The 14102-nt window shown below is 44.1% G+C and overlaps 1 protein-coding gene across 1 annotated transcript in view; it reads right to left on the minus strand.

Moving 5' to 3' along the window:
* GIPC2 (GIPC PDZ domain containing family member 2) overlaps positions 1-14102 on the minus strand; it is a 138617-nt gene that overhangs the window by 59184 nt on the left and 65331 nt on the right. Inside the window, exon 3 of the mRNA XM_073593687.1 lies at positions 9192-9372. Coding sequence (XP_073449788.1) covers positions 9192-9372 — 181 coding nt within the window. The remainder of the gene's footprint in view (positions 1-9191; positions 9373-14102) is intronic.

Here is a 14102-nt window from a genome sequence, read left to right on the forward strand (position 1 = left end):
ACCTGGGTAGGTCTCTCACACAGACCTAGCAACCAGTAAGTGCTTGGATAAGCCCCTCTCACAGACTTAGCAGCCAGTAGATGCTTGGATAAGTCTCTCTCACAAACTTAGCAGCCAGTAGATGCCTGGATAAGTCTCTCTCACAAACTTAGAAGCCAAGAGTGTATTACCTTGATTAAATTGTAGAACAGCCTCACAGTACCAGAACCTCTAAGCCATCCAGTGGTACTGTGAGGGTAGGTTAGATGTAGGTGCGTCCTCCAAGTAAGTTACCAGGCCCTTCTGAGAGATCAGCCTTCATCCTGGCTCTTTCCAGCCTTCATCCTGGCTATTTCTAGCAAGGGTCCTCCCCTGGATCTCCTCAGCTTGGCTCGGCTTCTTCCATTCAGGCAAAACAGCCCAAGAACCACCTCAGGAGTAGTAGGCCCCAGACAGGCTTCTGGGCCTACTTGCACAGCTTGCAGTAACGTAGCCTCAGGCCAGAAGGGCCACGAGGTGAGGACTGATTAGAGCACATGGCATCTGTCCAATAAATACCCCTTCCCAGAATGCACAGCAGCTAGGAACCTCCTACTGGGCTGTTTCTGGAAAAAGAATATTCATTACAGCTCAACCTAGTTGTCATTCTCACACTGTCCTATGGTACCAGTGACACCTACTGGCAACAGTGGGAAATGCACAACACAGTCAAGTTTAGAACAGAACCAAATAAACTATGTACAATCAATCTGAGCTGTTTACAGCTCAGCCAAAAACTAAATTTACATTATAGCCACATTTTTAGGGGCAGGGGGCTACAAGTACATTCTTGGAGCTCTTGGATATCGCCAAGATCATAATCTGTTAATCTGTTGGATCCAACCCCATCCCTAACTCACTCTCCCGGAAGCATCGCACTGGAGTTTTTTAGAAGATACAATGGAGGAGTATATCCAGGAGATAAGGCCTGTGAAATGTGGGCAAGTTCTACAGATACTCTCAAATGGCGTTAGCGCATAAGGGGGGGGCACTGGGATTTAAGGAATTGTGAACCAAAATGGTGGATTTGCATATATCAGTAATGCTCCCGCAATGGAATCTCATGGAACGACCTAAGTGCATCAAACGTCAGTATCCTGGTGGGAGTAAGAAGGCAATAGATATCTGTAAACTTGTGCTCAGTCCACCAAGCAAACTGTCCAGGATTCTCGAGTCCCGACGGGAACAGTAGACAACGCAGAAAGCGTAACAAGGGTAAATGGGGCAAGATTAGACCCGCCGAAAATGTAAACGAGTCCCAGAGTCGAAGGGAATGAATCAGGTTTGGGCCCAGGGTTTATGGGCGGGAAGCAGGAGGGAGCCACGGCGAGGAAGATAAGGGTGTAGAATAGGAGTCAACAAAATCCATAGTGGCCCAAAGCAGCAGATTGTGTGTCTTGTGGAGGTGGGACAGAGGAGCAATGTTGGCCGCCAAATAATAAGCCTGAAGGCTGAGGACTGAGAGGCCACTGTTATGCCCCGTACACACGGTCAGACATTGATCGGACATTCCGACAACAAAGTCCATAGATTTTTTCCGACGGATGTTGGCTCAAACTTGTCTTGCATACACACGGTCACACAAAGTTGTCGGAAAATCCGATCGTTCTGAACGCGGTGACGTAAAACACGTACGTCGAGACTATAAACGGGGCAGTAGCCAATAGCTTTCATCTCTTTATTTATCCTGAGCATGCGTGGCACTTTGTGCGTCAGATTTGTCTACACATGATTGGAATTTAAAGGATCAAATTTTGTCGTCAGAAAATTTTATAGCCTGCTCTCAAACTGTGTGTGTCGGAAATTCCGATGGAAAAAGTCCGATGGAGCCCACACACTGTCGGAATTTTCGACAACAAGCTCTGATCGCACATTTTCCGTCGGAAAATCCGATCGTGTGTACAGGGCATTAGTCTTACAGGTAAATAAAATTTGTGTTGGGATTCTAGGCCTTGAGGACCCCCCAAATGAATTATAGAACGCTGCGTTGGTGAATACGGAGGATTTGAGCCTTTCTTCTGTTTTCATCTGGTGATTCAGCCAGCAAGTCTGTTTTTCACAAGCTTTCCAACAGAATGCATCAGTTTACATGGACCTAACACTGGCAGCGGTGATGAAAATGATCAGCTTTTATTTATTCATGCAAAACCTTTATCCCAAAAGGGAAAAAAAAACTGCTATAACTGATTATAAAGTGTGAGCTGAAGTTGGGCTTCAATTGTTATGCCTGGTACACACTAGGGTTGCACCAATAACGTTTTTTTACCGGCGAGTACCAATACTTTTGGTCAAGTACTCGCCGATATCGAATACCGATACCTTTGTGGTGCGATTTGAGCCCATCAGTGGCGGCTGGGGCTCCATTTTTTGGGGGGTGGCAAACAAACCAAATATTAATTTGCTATTGTCACAACACTCACAACACTGGGTGGGCTCAGAGCACAGTGCTCTGCGTCCTGAGCCCACTCTTTTTGAAACCAATTAGAGCCTAAAAAAAAAAATTACGTTTGAAAGACCGCTGCGCAAATAAAGTGTGACATAAGATATTGCAACAGCCGCCATTTTATTCTCTATGGTCTCTGCTAAACATATATATAAAATGTTTGAGGGTTCTATGTAATTTTCTAGCAAAGAATGCTGATTTGAACTTGTAAGCAACAAGTGTCAGAAAAAGGCTCAGTCTTTAACAACTTCAATACCGGGCATTTTCACCCCCTTCCTGCCCAGACCAATTTTCAGCTTTCAGCGCTGTAACATTTTGAATTACAATTGCGCGGTCATACAACACTGTACCCTTATGACATTTTGATCATTTTTTTCCCAAAAATAGAGCTTTCTTTTGGTGGTATTTGATCACCTCTGCAGTCTTTATTTTTTGCGCTATAAACAAAAAAAGAGCACCAATTTTGAAAAAAACAATATTTTTTACTTTTTGCTATGATAAATATCCCAATTTAAAAAAACAAAAACTAATTTCTTCCTCAGTTTAGGCTGATACGTATTCTTCTACATATTTTTGGTAAAAAAAAAAAAAAATTGCAACAAGCGTATATTGATTGATTTGCACAAAAGTTATAGTGCCTACAAAATAAGGAATAGATTTATGGCATTTTTATTATTTTTTTTTAACTAGTAATGGCGTTGATCTGCGATTTTTATCAGGACTGAGATATTGCGGTGGACAAATTGGACACTTTACATACACAGATCCACGTCCCTGCTCTGTGACAAGCAATCGCCGGTGCCCAGCGGACATCGTGGCCGCCAGGCACGCGCATCGGTTCCCCAGTGACGCGGCGTGCGCCCCCTAGACGGCCGGGAAGCCAAGGACGTCATATGACGGCCCCCAGGATGCAGCCGTCATATGTCTATACACGGGATGGGAAGTGGTTAAGTGGTTAAACTGACCTTATTTACAGATTGAAGTTCATCCCTTTGATCTCTAAAATAAATGAATGATACAATGTTTCTTTTTATCTCTCAGCACTGAGCAGTGTTGTGATAAACTTTGCTGGCTGTTTTTTGTTTTGACAGCTGTGAGCAGAGAATGGCTCTGCACTTGTTACATGAATCGTGGAAATGCTGGATTAAGATCGTGAGAAGGGTTGAATCGAGATCGCAATGTTTTTAATGTTTAATCGTGCAGCTCTACCACACCCCCGCTCCTACTTGCTTACCAGGACTTAAATTACATTTCTCTGGGCCCCATCATGTCAACAGAGGGACCCAGGAGGTGGAAACAGAGGACAGACTTTTTTTTTTCATTTAGGCAGATAAAGTCAGTGCAGCTGTTCCGGTGCACCTGGGGGTGGGGGCAGGGTTGGGAGGACCCTGTCAGTAAGGCTGTATGGGGCCCCATGGTTTCTAACAGCAGCCCTGCCCACTGTTCTTAGCTGCATAAGGAGGTCAGAGAGCTGGGGGAGGAGAAACAGCAGCACCCTGGCTGTGCAGGATAGGGGGAGGGGGCGTCTCAGGACATGTCTAATCATTGGAGGAGAGTAGGGTGATTTCCCAGCACAGCTAGAAAACTGACCACACTGTGCTTTTGCGCCTAGTGTGGTCAGTTTATAATAGGAAAGTAGAGGGACTGGCAGGAAGCAATACAAAAAGAACAGGGGAATTTTTCATACAAGTACATTGTACAGCAGACACATATCAGGAATATTCAATGTTGGGATTACATATTCTTTAACATATTGATGAGGGGGAAAGAACCAGGAAAGGCAAAACATAATCAGCTGAAACTTTAGCTTTAAATTTGAGAACAGCTTCGCTTTACCAGTCGCTTGGCTAGTGCGGTTGGAATGAAGTGACAGGACGTTCTCTTCAAGCTGTTTTCGTGAACTTTGATCTTTGTGTTCTCCTTCCCCCACCATGGAGAACCTGACTCCATCTCCACTTATCAGGCCTACACTCCGCAATATCTTTTCTATCCATTCCCCGTCTCATCTTTCTGCCCATATCGTTTTACCAGTCACTCTGCTCACTAAATGTATGCCGCTTTCCTCGCACATTCGCCAGAGGCCAGAGAGATGACAATAGGCAGGTCACTGGGTGAGCGACGGACTACAACAGGTGAGGTCAGGCTACTGCTCGCTAGCTGGTGTGGAACTACAAGTCCCAGCATTACAACCACTGGGTAGAGTGTTTGGGGCTTGTTCCTGCTCCTGCTGACAGTCCAAAAAACAACTGGATCACTAAATTGCAATACAGTCCGAAACCTAAAGAAGAACTGCAGTCTGCTCACATAATTTGTAATAAAAACATCTTTGCCATTCTGAAGCTTCCCTCCAACCACTTTGCATATTATTTTTTATATACTGTGATTCTGTACTTTCCAAATATGCTGCAGAAATCTCCCTCCGCTGAGTCTGGCTGCAGCCATTTTAACTGTGGGCAGCTGAGGCTGCTGCCTGTTCACTTCCTGGATTTACACAGACACAGAGGCACACCTCCAGTTCTACAGCTCTCATTGCCCCTCTTATGACTCACCCCCTCCCTTCCTGGCAAATTCTCACAAGAGTGAGAGAGAGAGAGAGAGAGAGAGAGAGAGAGAGAGAGAGAGAGAGAGCTGTGCATGATGTCATAAGCCTAGGATAATGACCAGACAAGAAAGAGGAAGTGGAGATATTTACAGTACTTACAGGTAAGCCTTATTATAGGCTTACCTGTGGGTACAAGTGGTGTAACTAGGTTTACAACCACTTTAAACCAGCCATAGATGGTTCAAATCTCAGCCGGTGCAGCAGAGATCGGCCAAGATTTGGACTATGTATGGGCAAGGTGAATGTACCCAAATTGGATCGATCGATCAACTTGGGTACAACCAGCCTGTCAGATTTTACATGCAATTATTGCTAGCGGTTGTTAAAACCGCTAGCAATAATCACAGTGCTCTCCTGGCTGGGACACCTTCCCCCCACTGGGAGAATACAATGGCTCCAGGGGAAGGATTCCCCCATCAACACTGATTGTGTTGATAGGAGAATCGAGTGATTTCCTTGCAGGATTTTCTTGCAGATTGCAGGAAAGAAAACCGCTCTGCCTATGGTCGGCCCTAGGCTTTTACAGTTTAGAAGAGTGGCACAAGCTGTATGCCTACGCCACTCTTTGCTAATTTTCCCCCAAATGTTGCTTTAAAACATGGAAAACACTTTATAAAAGAAGTCATAAATATAAAAAAAATGATCAAAGAAAGTCTGAGGGGCCCTTTTTCCCCCTTATAAATCTGGCACTGATCTGCAGGTGTTAATTGTGCATAAAAAAAAGGAAAGAGGGAAGGCGCACGACCTAGTGCATTACAAAATGGTAAAACTTTATTTAGAGCATAAAAGACAAAGTTAAACTCACAAACAAGTATGTATATGCAGCATGTCAATTAGGGAGACTGCATCTCTGAACACCGGCAAATCGGACTTGATGTTGAGGGGATCAGACGATGTCCCAAAATATCTGACGTGTTTCAAGGGCGTACCCTTTTCCTCAGAGCCTAGCCCGAGAGTCCGTCTAGGCTCTGAGGAAAAGGGCACGCCCTTGAAACGCATCAGCCATTTTGGGACATCATCTGATCCCCTCAACATCAAGTCCAGTTTGCCTGTGTTCAGAGACGCAGTCTCGCTAATTGACACGCTCCATATACATGCTCGTTTGTGAGTATAACTTTGTCTTTTATGCTTTCAATAAAGTTTTACCATTTGTAATGCACTAGGTCGGTGCGCCCTCCCTCTTTCCTTTTTTTCCAGTTCTAAGAATACCCATTGTTCTGAGGAGGCCTGCAAGACGTCAGGCATTGCTCTAAAGAGTTGGTCGCACCACGCACTCAGAGACTAAACACCCAAGCGCAGGAGATTTTTACTGTTAATTGTGCATAAGCAGGACCTTAAAAGATCTACCTGTTGTCTGGAATTCCTCCTGAAAAATATTTGAGCACTTCCCGGTATGGGAGATCTAAGGCACTGCTGCCTCTGATTGTCAGTCTCAGGAGATCTGGAGTGAGATATGGAGATGTCAGTACTGTGCTGCTCAATGTTCTCCAGGCTGAAGGCTCTGATATGAGGAAGCAAAACCCTGCCTCTACCAAAATGGAACCCTCCACATAGAGACACAGTGCAGAACAAAGTTACATGGTAAGTCAGTATTGGAGAAAGATCAACTGCAGGGAGACCACATTCAATACCAGTGACTACTACTTTGTCTTCTGCCTAGTTTTTTTTGTACACAACTTCCACAGTTCAGTCCCTCTTTTTGACCATTTTGACCAAATATTCATCATTTATCATTTAATCATTTAAGGATGTATAAAGCCCTTTTTGAGTTTTTTGTTCGGTCTATGACCTTTACCTTATCCAGTGCTCAATTCCAGTCTTGTTTTTTAATTTTTTTTATCAATCATTTACGAAAGCCATTTGCTCAATTGCTTCTTTGTGATGTTAAAGCAGATATAGAAATAAAGAAAATTCTTTTTTTTTGTGCTGTAGGAATTGTATTTGGGTGGAGTTATTTGTGGGAAATGTTTTGTGAGTTTTTGTTGTATAATGAAAAATGTAATAAAAATGATGTGATTAAAAAAAAAAAAAGCCGAATTCCAGGAATTCAGCTACTTTGTAAAAAATGAAGGCACACTAAGTTAAGTCCAGCAAGGTGCATGACACCTCCTAAGCATAGCTCTAATATTTATATCTGACAGCTTTAAAGAACTCCCAGAAGACACCTATGGCTGTAGCCCTGGGAGGGTGATGCTGATCCTTCTGAGCTTTGCAACTTGAACAGGAGAGTCGCCTTAGCTGCTATGCCCACCTCTCCCCTTCTCCTGCCCAATCACAGAAGCCTTGGTATTAGGTGAACATATTCACAAAATACAAAGGCTTCTCTGAAGGGGCAGCAGCAGAAAGGGGAGGGCATAGCTGCTCTGAGTGCCTTTCTCCTCTTTCACAGCCCTGAGTGTGTCCTGGCAGAGCAATAAACCTGTTAGATATAAATAATAAAAATAAGTCCAGGGGACCTCATGTAGCTCCTTAGACTTAACTCATAGTGTGCCTTCACTTTTGGCTGAATTCATGGAATTTAGCTTCAAGTATCTGTTGCTAGACAGAGTTCACATTCTTTAAGGCCCCCTTCACACCATAGTAAATCATTTTGAATGAGCAACACAGCAAAAACTGTCCCAAAGCACATTTTTAACACCTAAAACACGTAGTTTGTGTGTTGTGGTGCACTGCAGTGGCGCCTGGTGCTCAAAATTTTTACAGGGGGCACAAACAAACTGAAAAAAAATCCATCAATTGCAGCCTCACTGTGCCCATCAAACACAGCTACTGTGCTCATCAAACGCAGCCACTGTGCCATCAAACAAAGCCACTGTGCCATCAAACAAAGCCACTGTGCCATCAAACAAAGCCACTATACCCATAAATTGCCACCACTGTGCCTATTAAACGCTGCCATTGTGTAATCAAGCGCAGCCACTGTGCCCATCAGGCGCAGACACTATGCCCATCAAGCGCAGACACTGTGCCCATCAAACCCAGCCACTGCACCCATAAATTTGCCGCCACTGTGCCAAACGCAGCTACTGTAACCATCAATTGCTGCCAGTGTACCCCATCAATTGCTGCCAGTTTGCCCCATCAATTGCCGCCAGTTTGCCCCATCAATTGCCGCCAGTTTGCCCCATCAATTGCTGCCAGTGTGCCTCCCCCCCCGCCTGGCACTTACCTGTCTTGGGTCAGCGCTGTCTTCCACAATCCCTCCAAGTCCTTAATGTTTTCTCCCGTCCTCTTCTGCTATGATAGGACGCCTGGCATCCAATCACAGTGCCTGTCGCTTCAGCCAATCAGGTCACAGGTAACCAGACCCGGTGCACCTGACTGGCTGAGAGGCAGGTTAGTGTTAGGGAAGCGATTTGATTCCCTAACACAGCACTACGTAAGCAGCGAACGCACAGCAGTGCGCCCGCTGTTTACCAATTTGGAAGCCTATTAGAGCCCACAGCTCTAATCAGGACGCCTATTAGAGCCAACGGTTCTAATTAGGCACTTCCAAAACACCCCCGCCGCTGTAATTCAGATGCCCAGCACCCAACAAGGGGCCGAGCAATCTGAATAGGGGGCGGCAGCGGCGACAATAGATTCATGCAATGCATGAATCTATCTATTGAAGATTGACTAGTGCAGGAGAGAGGGGGCGGCGCTCCTATGCCCTCTATGGACGTACCGCCACTGGTGCACTATCTGTAGCACAGGTCTCTCAGCTGTACGAAGAGCATTTTAAATTACCAAGACTTTATAAACCAGTGGTCTCCATTTATAGACCAGTGGCTTATCTTTATCAGGCCCTTGGGGCACCATCCCCCCACTGACACCAGCAATGGAGCATCATTCCTCCCACTGACACCAATGGTGGGGCAACATTCCTTACACTGACACCAACGATGGGGCACTATTTCTCCCACTAAAATCAACTTTGGGACACTACTCCTCCCCCTAATACACAAGGTGGGGCCTTGTTTGCTCTTACTGACGCCAAGACATTTTCTTCTCTAACTGGCCAGAGTCCGGCCCCTCTAAAGTCTGAAGGACGGTAAACCGTCTCTTTGTTTAGAAAGTTTGGAGACCCCTGTTATAGACCATCAGTGGGTGATATAAGTACATTAGCTGTGTATAAATCCAACTTACCAAAAGCTTTTAAAGGCTCTATAAGCTTTAAGGTGAACTTCTGTCCCTTTTCCAGCTCTTTCAGCATCTTGGCAACTTCGTAATGGCGTGATCCCACTATTTTCTTCCCGTTTATACATTCTATGTGGTCCCCAACGCTGATAACTTTCACTGTGTCAATGACACTGTCTTCTTTAATTCGCTAGAGGAAGAAAAATACAATAAATAAGATCAGTCATGTTTTTGGAGGGACATTCCTTATTAGCTAACAACCAAATAAGTGGGGTAGCTACAATCTTGGTGTAGTTTGCCAGGTTTGTAAATGTAGCTAGGTCATTTAGATTTGGATTTGCTTGCACATTGAATATTTGTAATTTCCTGCAGGTCGCCAGGTTTGTGGCTTTGATGACTTTTATTTAAAGTTGCAGGCTCCGGGGCTGTAATCCACATGTAGGGCAGCCTACACCAAATAAGTACTATATAGATGTGGCCAAGCCCCCCTCCTAGTAATTGGGATGCATCAGAATTGCAACCGCCTCCTTCCAGAAGAGCAAGAAATGCTGGCAACCCTATTGCTTCTTCTTACAAATCTTTATTTGGCACTAACAGCAGTGCTACATCTATAGTGCTAACGCGTTTCGGCCAGAGCCTTCCTTATGCGTAGGAGTGACGTCACACGACTCCGGCCAGTCACAGAGCCAGAGTCCGCAAAGGAAGACGGATGAACATGGATGCGGCCTCCAGCGGAGACAGAGCGGGCTTCATTTGCAGGTAAGTGTCACATATGCGATGCATACTAGCACAATATGCTTTTACTTTGCAGGGAACAAAAAAAGGAAGAAAAACCTATCAGGGTTTACTTCATCTTTAAAATTCAGAGTTAAAAATCAGAGATTTCCCCCCTGAGGAAGACACGTGACGCTGTGTCGACACGCGTTGGGGAGGGGCATAGACAGTGATGGCACCCAAACCCTGTGAGGAGTGAGTGGCTCGAGGAGCAGGGTGTCTTACGATTACATTAGATTCTACTGCCTGTTATAGCCTGGTGCGCTGGTAGCACCAGGAAAATGTGAGTACCTCATACATGTTTTTTAATAAAGTAATTGGGTTTTAAAAGGATTTAAGCACTATTGAGATTCTTTTTACATATATACTACCTGGATATTCAATGGATCTGTGATTGTGGAGTGAGGAGCCCATACTTATATTGATGCCCATATTTGGAAAACATAGGACATCTTGGCCCTAGCCCGGGAGAGGCAAACAGGCATTTTTTGACCAAGCTTAATTGCAAAGTCGCATTCTCTAAGGTGAGAGTCCATTCACAAGGGGGAGCACCTGGTGTTGATATAACTTTATCGAGCACCTTAAGGAGTGTGAAGGGAGCAGCACACACAGTGACTGGCAGATGGGAGTTTTATCACGGATATAAGTGGACTAAACACCATTGATCTTTGCATGTTTGATTTAAGACTGGAAAAACACAAACTTTACATTTTTCATACCTTTTGGGATAATGAATTTTAACTGATGACACGTTTTGTTGTTGAAATGTTTTTCTTTGTTGTTGATTATGTTTACACTAGTATAGGAGCAGAGCACAATTGTAATATTAATCTAATCCTCTTTGTTTGCTAATTATATTTGCTCCTGTCTCTGTGTTTTATAAAAAAAAAAAATACTGTTTATACCTGTTTTTAGTGCGCCGCTCGGCGCTCACGTGACCTGCTGCCTCTCTTCTTCCCTCATCCCAGCTGACATCAGCAGGGGGAATCTCGGCCCCGCCTGCTGCATTTGTCAGACAGGGAGAAGAGAGAGCCCTTGGGTCACGTGAGCGCCGATCGGTGCACTGAAAACAATTATAAACAGCATTTTTTTTTATAAAACACAGACATAGGAGCAAATATCATTAGCAAACAAAGAGGATTATATAAACTTATTAGTGTGGGCTAACAACCACTTTAATTTGTGTTTTAGATATTTGCCTGGCCTTCAGCTTTAATACTTATAAATAAAGTTTATGCGGAATCTTAAGAAATTATTTTAGAGCCAGGGAGAGAGGAAAAGTGTGAAGCATGGATCTCGTAGAATAATCTTAGCAGGAATTCCTAACACTCATTTCACGAGGGAATTTATAGAGTGTGAATACCCACACAGCTTTACTGTGATGGAGAAAATCGTCTGTGATATTAAATGAGTATATTATTCATAGGGAATCTGTACTGAAGTAAATATGAAATAAATAAGAAGGGCTCCTTTTCACTGCTGTGGTTTGCCTATAATCTGGAAGGAAACAGCCTGCAAAAGTCTGCAGCATTGAATTCAATGGTATCACCTCCATTTACACACTTCTAATGCCCCATACACACAGTCGGATTTTCCGTCGGAAAATGTTCGATCGGAGCTTGTTGTCGGAAATTCCGACCATGTGTAGGCTCCATCTGACATTTTCCATTGGAATTTCCGTCACACAAAATTTGAGATCTGGATCTCAAATTTTCCGACAACAAAATCCGTTGTCGTAAATTCCGATCGTGTGTACACAATTCCGACGCACAAAGTTCCACGCATGCGCAGAATCAAGTAGAAGAGCCGCACTGGCTATTGAACTCCACATTTCTCGGCTTGTCGTAGGTGTTGTACGTCACCGCATTCTTGACGTTCGGAATTTCTGACAAGATTTGTGTCACCGTGTGTATGCAAGACAAGTTTGAGCCAACATCCGACAGAAAAAAATCCATGGATTTTGTTGTCGGAATGTCCGATCGTGTGTACGGGGCATAAGAGTTGGAGTTCCACAAAATGCAACCTGCTGCTCGTTTTATGAGAGGATCAGAAAACGTGTACTAAATGGTTTACAATAGACCAGAAAGTGGAACATATGCAAACAATAAGTAAAACAATTCAACTCGAGCATATGATGAAAAATAGTCATGCCAGAACAATGACAGCTTAACGTACATGGAAACCCAATCACTAAAATCTCATTCAATCCTTATACCAATAAACCCCCAGATTCATTATCTAAATCTAGATAAAGGAAGGCCTGTGGATGTGGTATATCTGGATTTTACAAAGGCATCTAATACAGTTCCCCATAAACGTTTACTTTACAAACTGAGGTCTGTAGGCATGAACCAGAGGGTATGTACTTGGATAGAGAACTGCCTACAGGGGCGGGTCCAAAGGATGGTGATAAATAACGTGTACTCAGAATGGTCTGGAGTGGTAAGTGAGGTCCCACGAGGATCTGTCCTGGGACCTATTCTGTTTAAATTTATTCATAAATGACATAGAGGTTGGTATAAATAGCTCAATCTCAATATTTGCTGATGACACAAAGCTAAGCAGTGCAATAACTTCACAGCAAGATGCGGAACCCTTACAAGAAGACCTAAATAAAATAATGGGATGGGCAACTACATGGCAAATGAGGTTTAATGTTGAAAAATGTAAAGTAATGCATTTGGGTGCTAAAAATACCAATGCAAGTTACTCGCTAAGAGGAGAACCTCTAGGGGAATTCAGGATGGAAAAAGATCTGGGGGTCCTAGTGGATGATAGGCTCAACAATGGCATGCAATTCCAGGTTTCTGCAAGCAAGGCCAACAGAATATTGGCATGCATTAAAAAGGGCATTTACTCCAGAGATAAAACGCTAATTTTCCCACGATACAAGGCTCTGGTCCAGCTGCATCTTGAGGATGCTGTCCAGTTCTGGGCACCAGTCCTGAAGAAGGATGTGCTGGAACTGGAAAGAGTTCAAATAAGGGCAACAGAGCTAATAAAAGGGACTAGAGGACCTCAGTTATGGGGAAAGACTACAAGCATTGAACTTATTCTCTCTGGAGAAGAGACGCTTGAGAGGAGATTTGATAGCGATGTACAAATGCCGTACTGGTGACCCTAGCATAGGGTAGAAACTTTTCAGTCGTAGGGTGTTTAAAAATATACACAGCCATTCACTGAAATTGGAAGAGAAGTGGTTTAACCTTAAACTGCGTAGAGGGTTCATTGCTGTCAGAGCGGTAAGGATGTGGAGTTCTCTTCCATAAGCAGTGGTATCAGCATGGGGCATCGAAAGTTTAAAAAAACTACTAGATGGGCATCTTAACGATCACAACCTTCAGGTATATGTGATTTACTATTGACATAAACACATACCCACACGCACCCACAGGTTGAACTGGATGGACCGGTGTCTTTATTCAACCTTACCTACTATGTAACTATGTAACCCAGAAAATAAATTGTCACTAATACAACGTCAACACATTGCATTAAAAAATTCCATAGATAAAGTCCATAAATAAACGTGGTATTTCCAACACCATAAAATGTGATCTTATTTCTGAGGCTGGGTTCACATTTAATACGGATGAGGCTCACAGCAGGGGTCCGGTGCGTCCCTGTTCTCCGTTTTCAGGGACGAATCAGGCCCGAATTTTTGCCATGCATATGAAATGCATGTAATGCCGCGTACACACGACTAGACTTTTCGACCGGACTGGTCCAATGGACCAAGTCCGGCGGACAATTCGACCGTGTGTGGGCTTTCATCAGACCTGCAGCTGACTTTCTCGGTCGAAAATCTGACGGACTTTAGATTTGGAACATGTTTAAAATCTTTACGTCGGAACTCAGCCGGACCGACGCTAGGGCAGCTATTGGCTACTGGCTATCAACTTCCTTATTTTAGTCCGGTCATACGTCATCACGTACGAATCCGTCGGACTTTGGTGTGATCGTGTGTAGGCAAGTCCGTTCGTTGGGAAAGTCCGTTGAAAGTCCATGGAAAAGTCTGTCGGGCCAGTCTGGTCGAAAAGTCCGCTCGTGTATACGCGGCATAAATTATACGGTCAGTAAGTGGTAAGTGGAATTTGTATGCAAGTTGGAAAAGGTACAAAGGTACAAGTGTAACTCCAGCCCAAA

The sequence above is a fragment of the Aquarana catesbeiana genome, linkage group LG07, assembly GCF_042186555.1.
Source record: "Aquarana catesbeiana isolate 2022-GZ linkage group LG07, ASM4218655v1, whole genome shotgun sequence".
Classification (NCBI taxonomy): domain Eukaryota; kingdom Metazoa; phylum Chordata; class Amphibia; order Anura; family Ranidae; genus Aquarana; species Aquarana catesbeiana.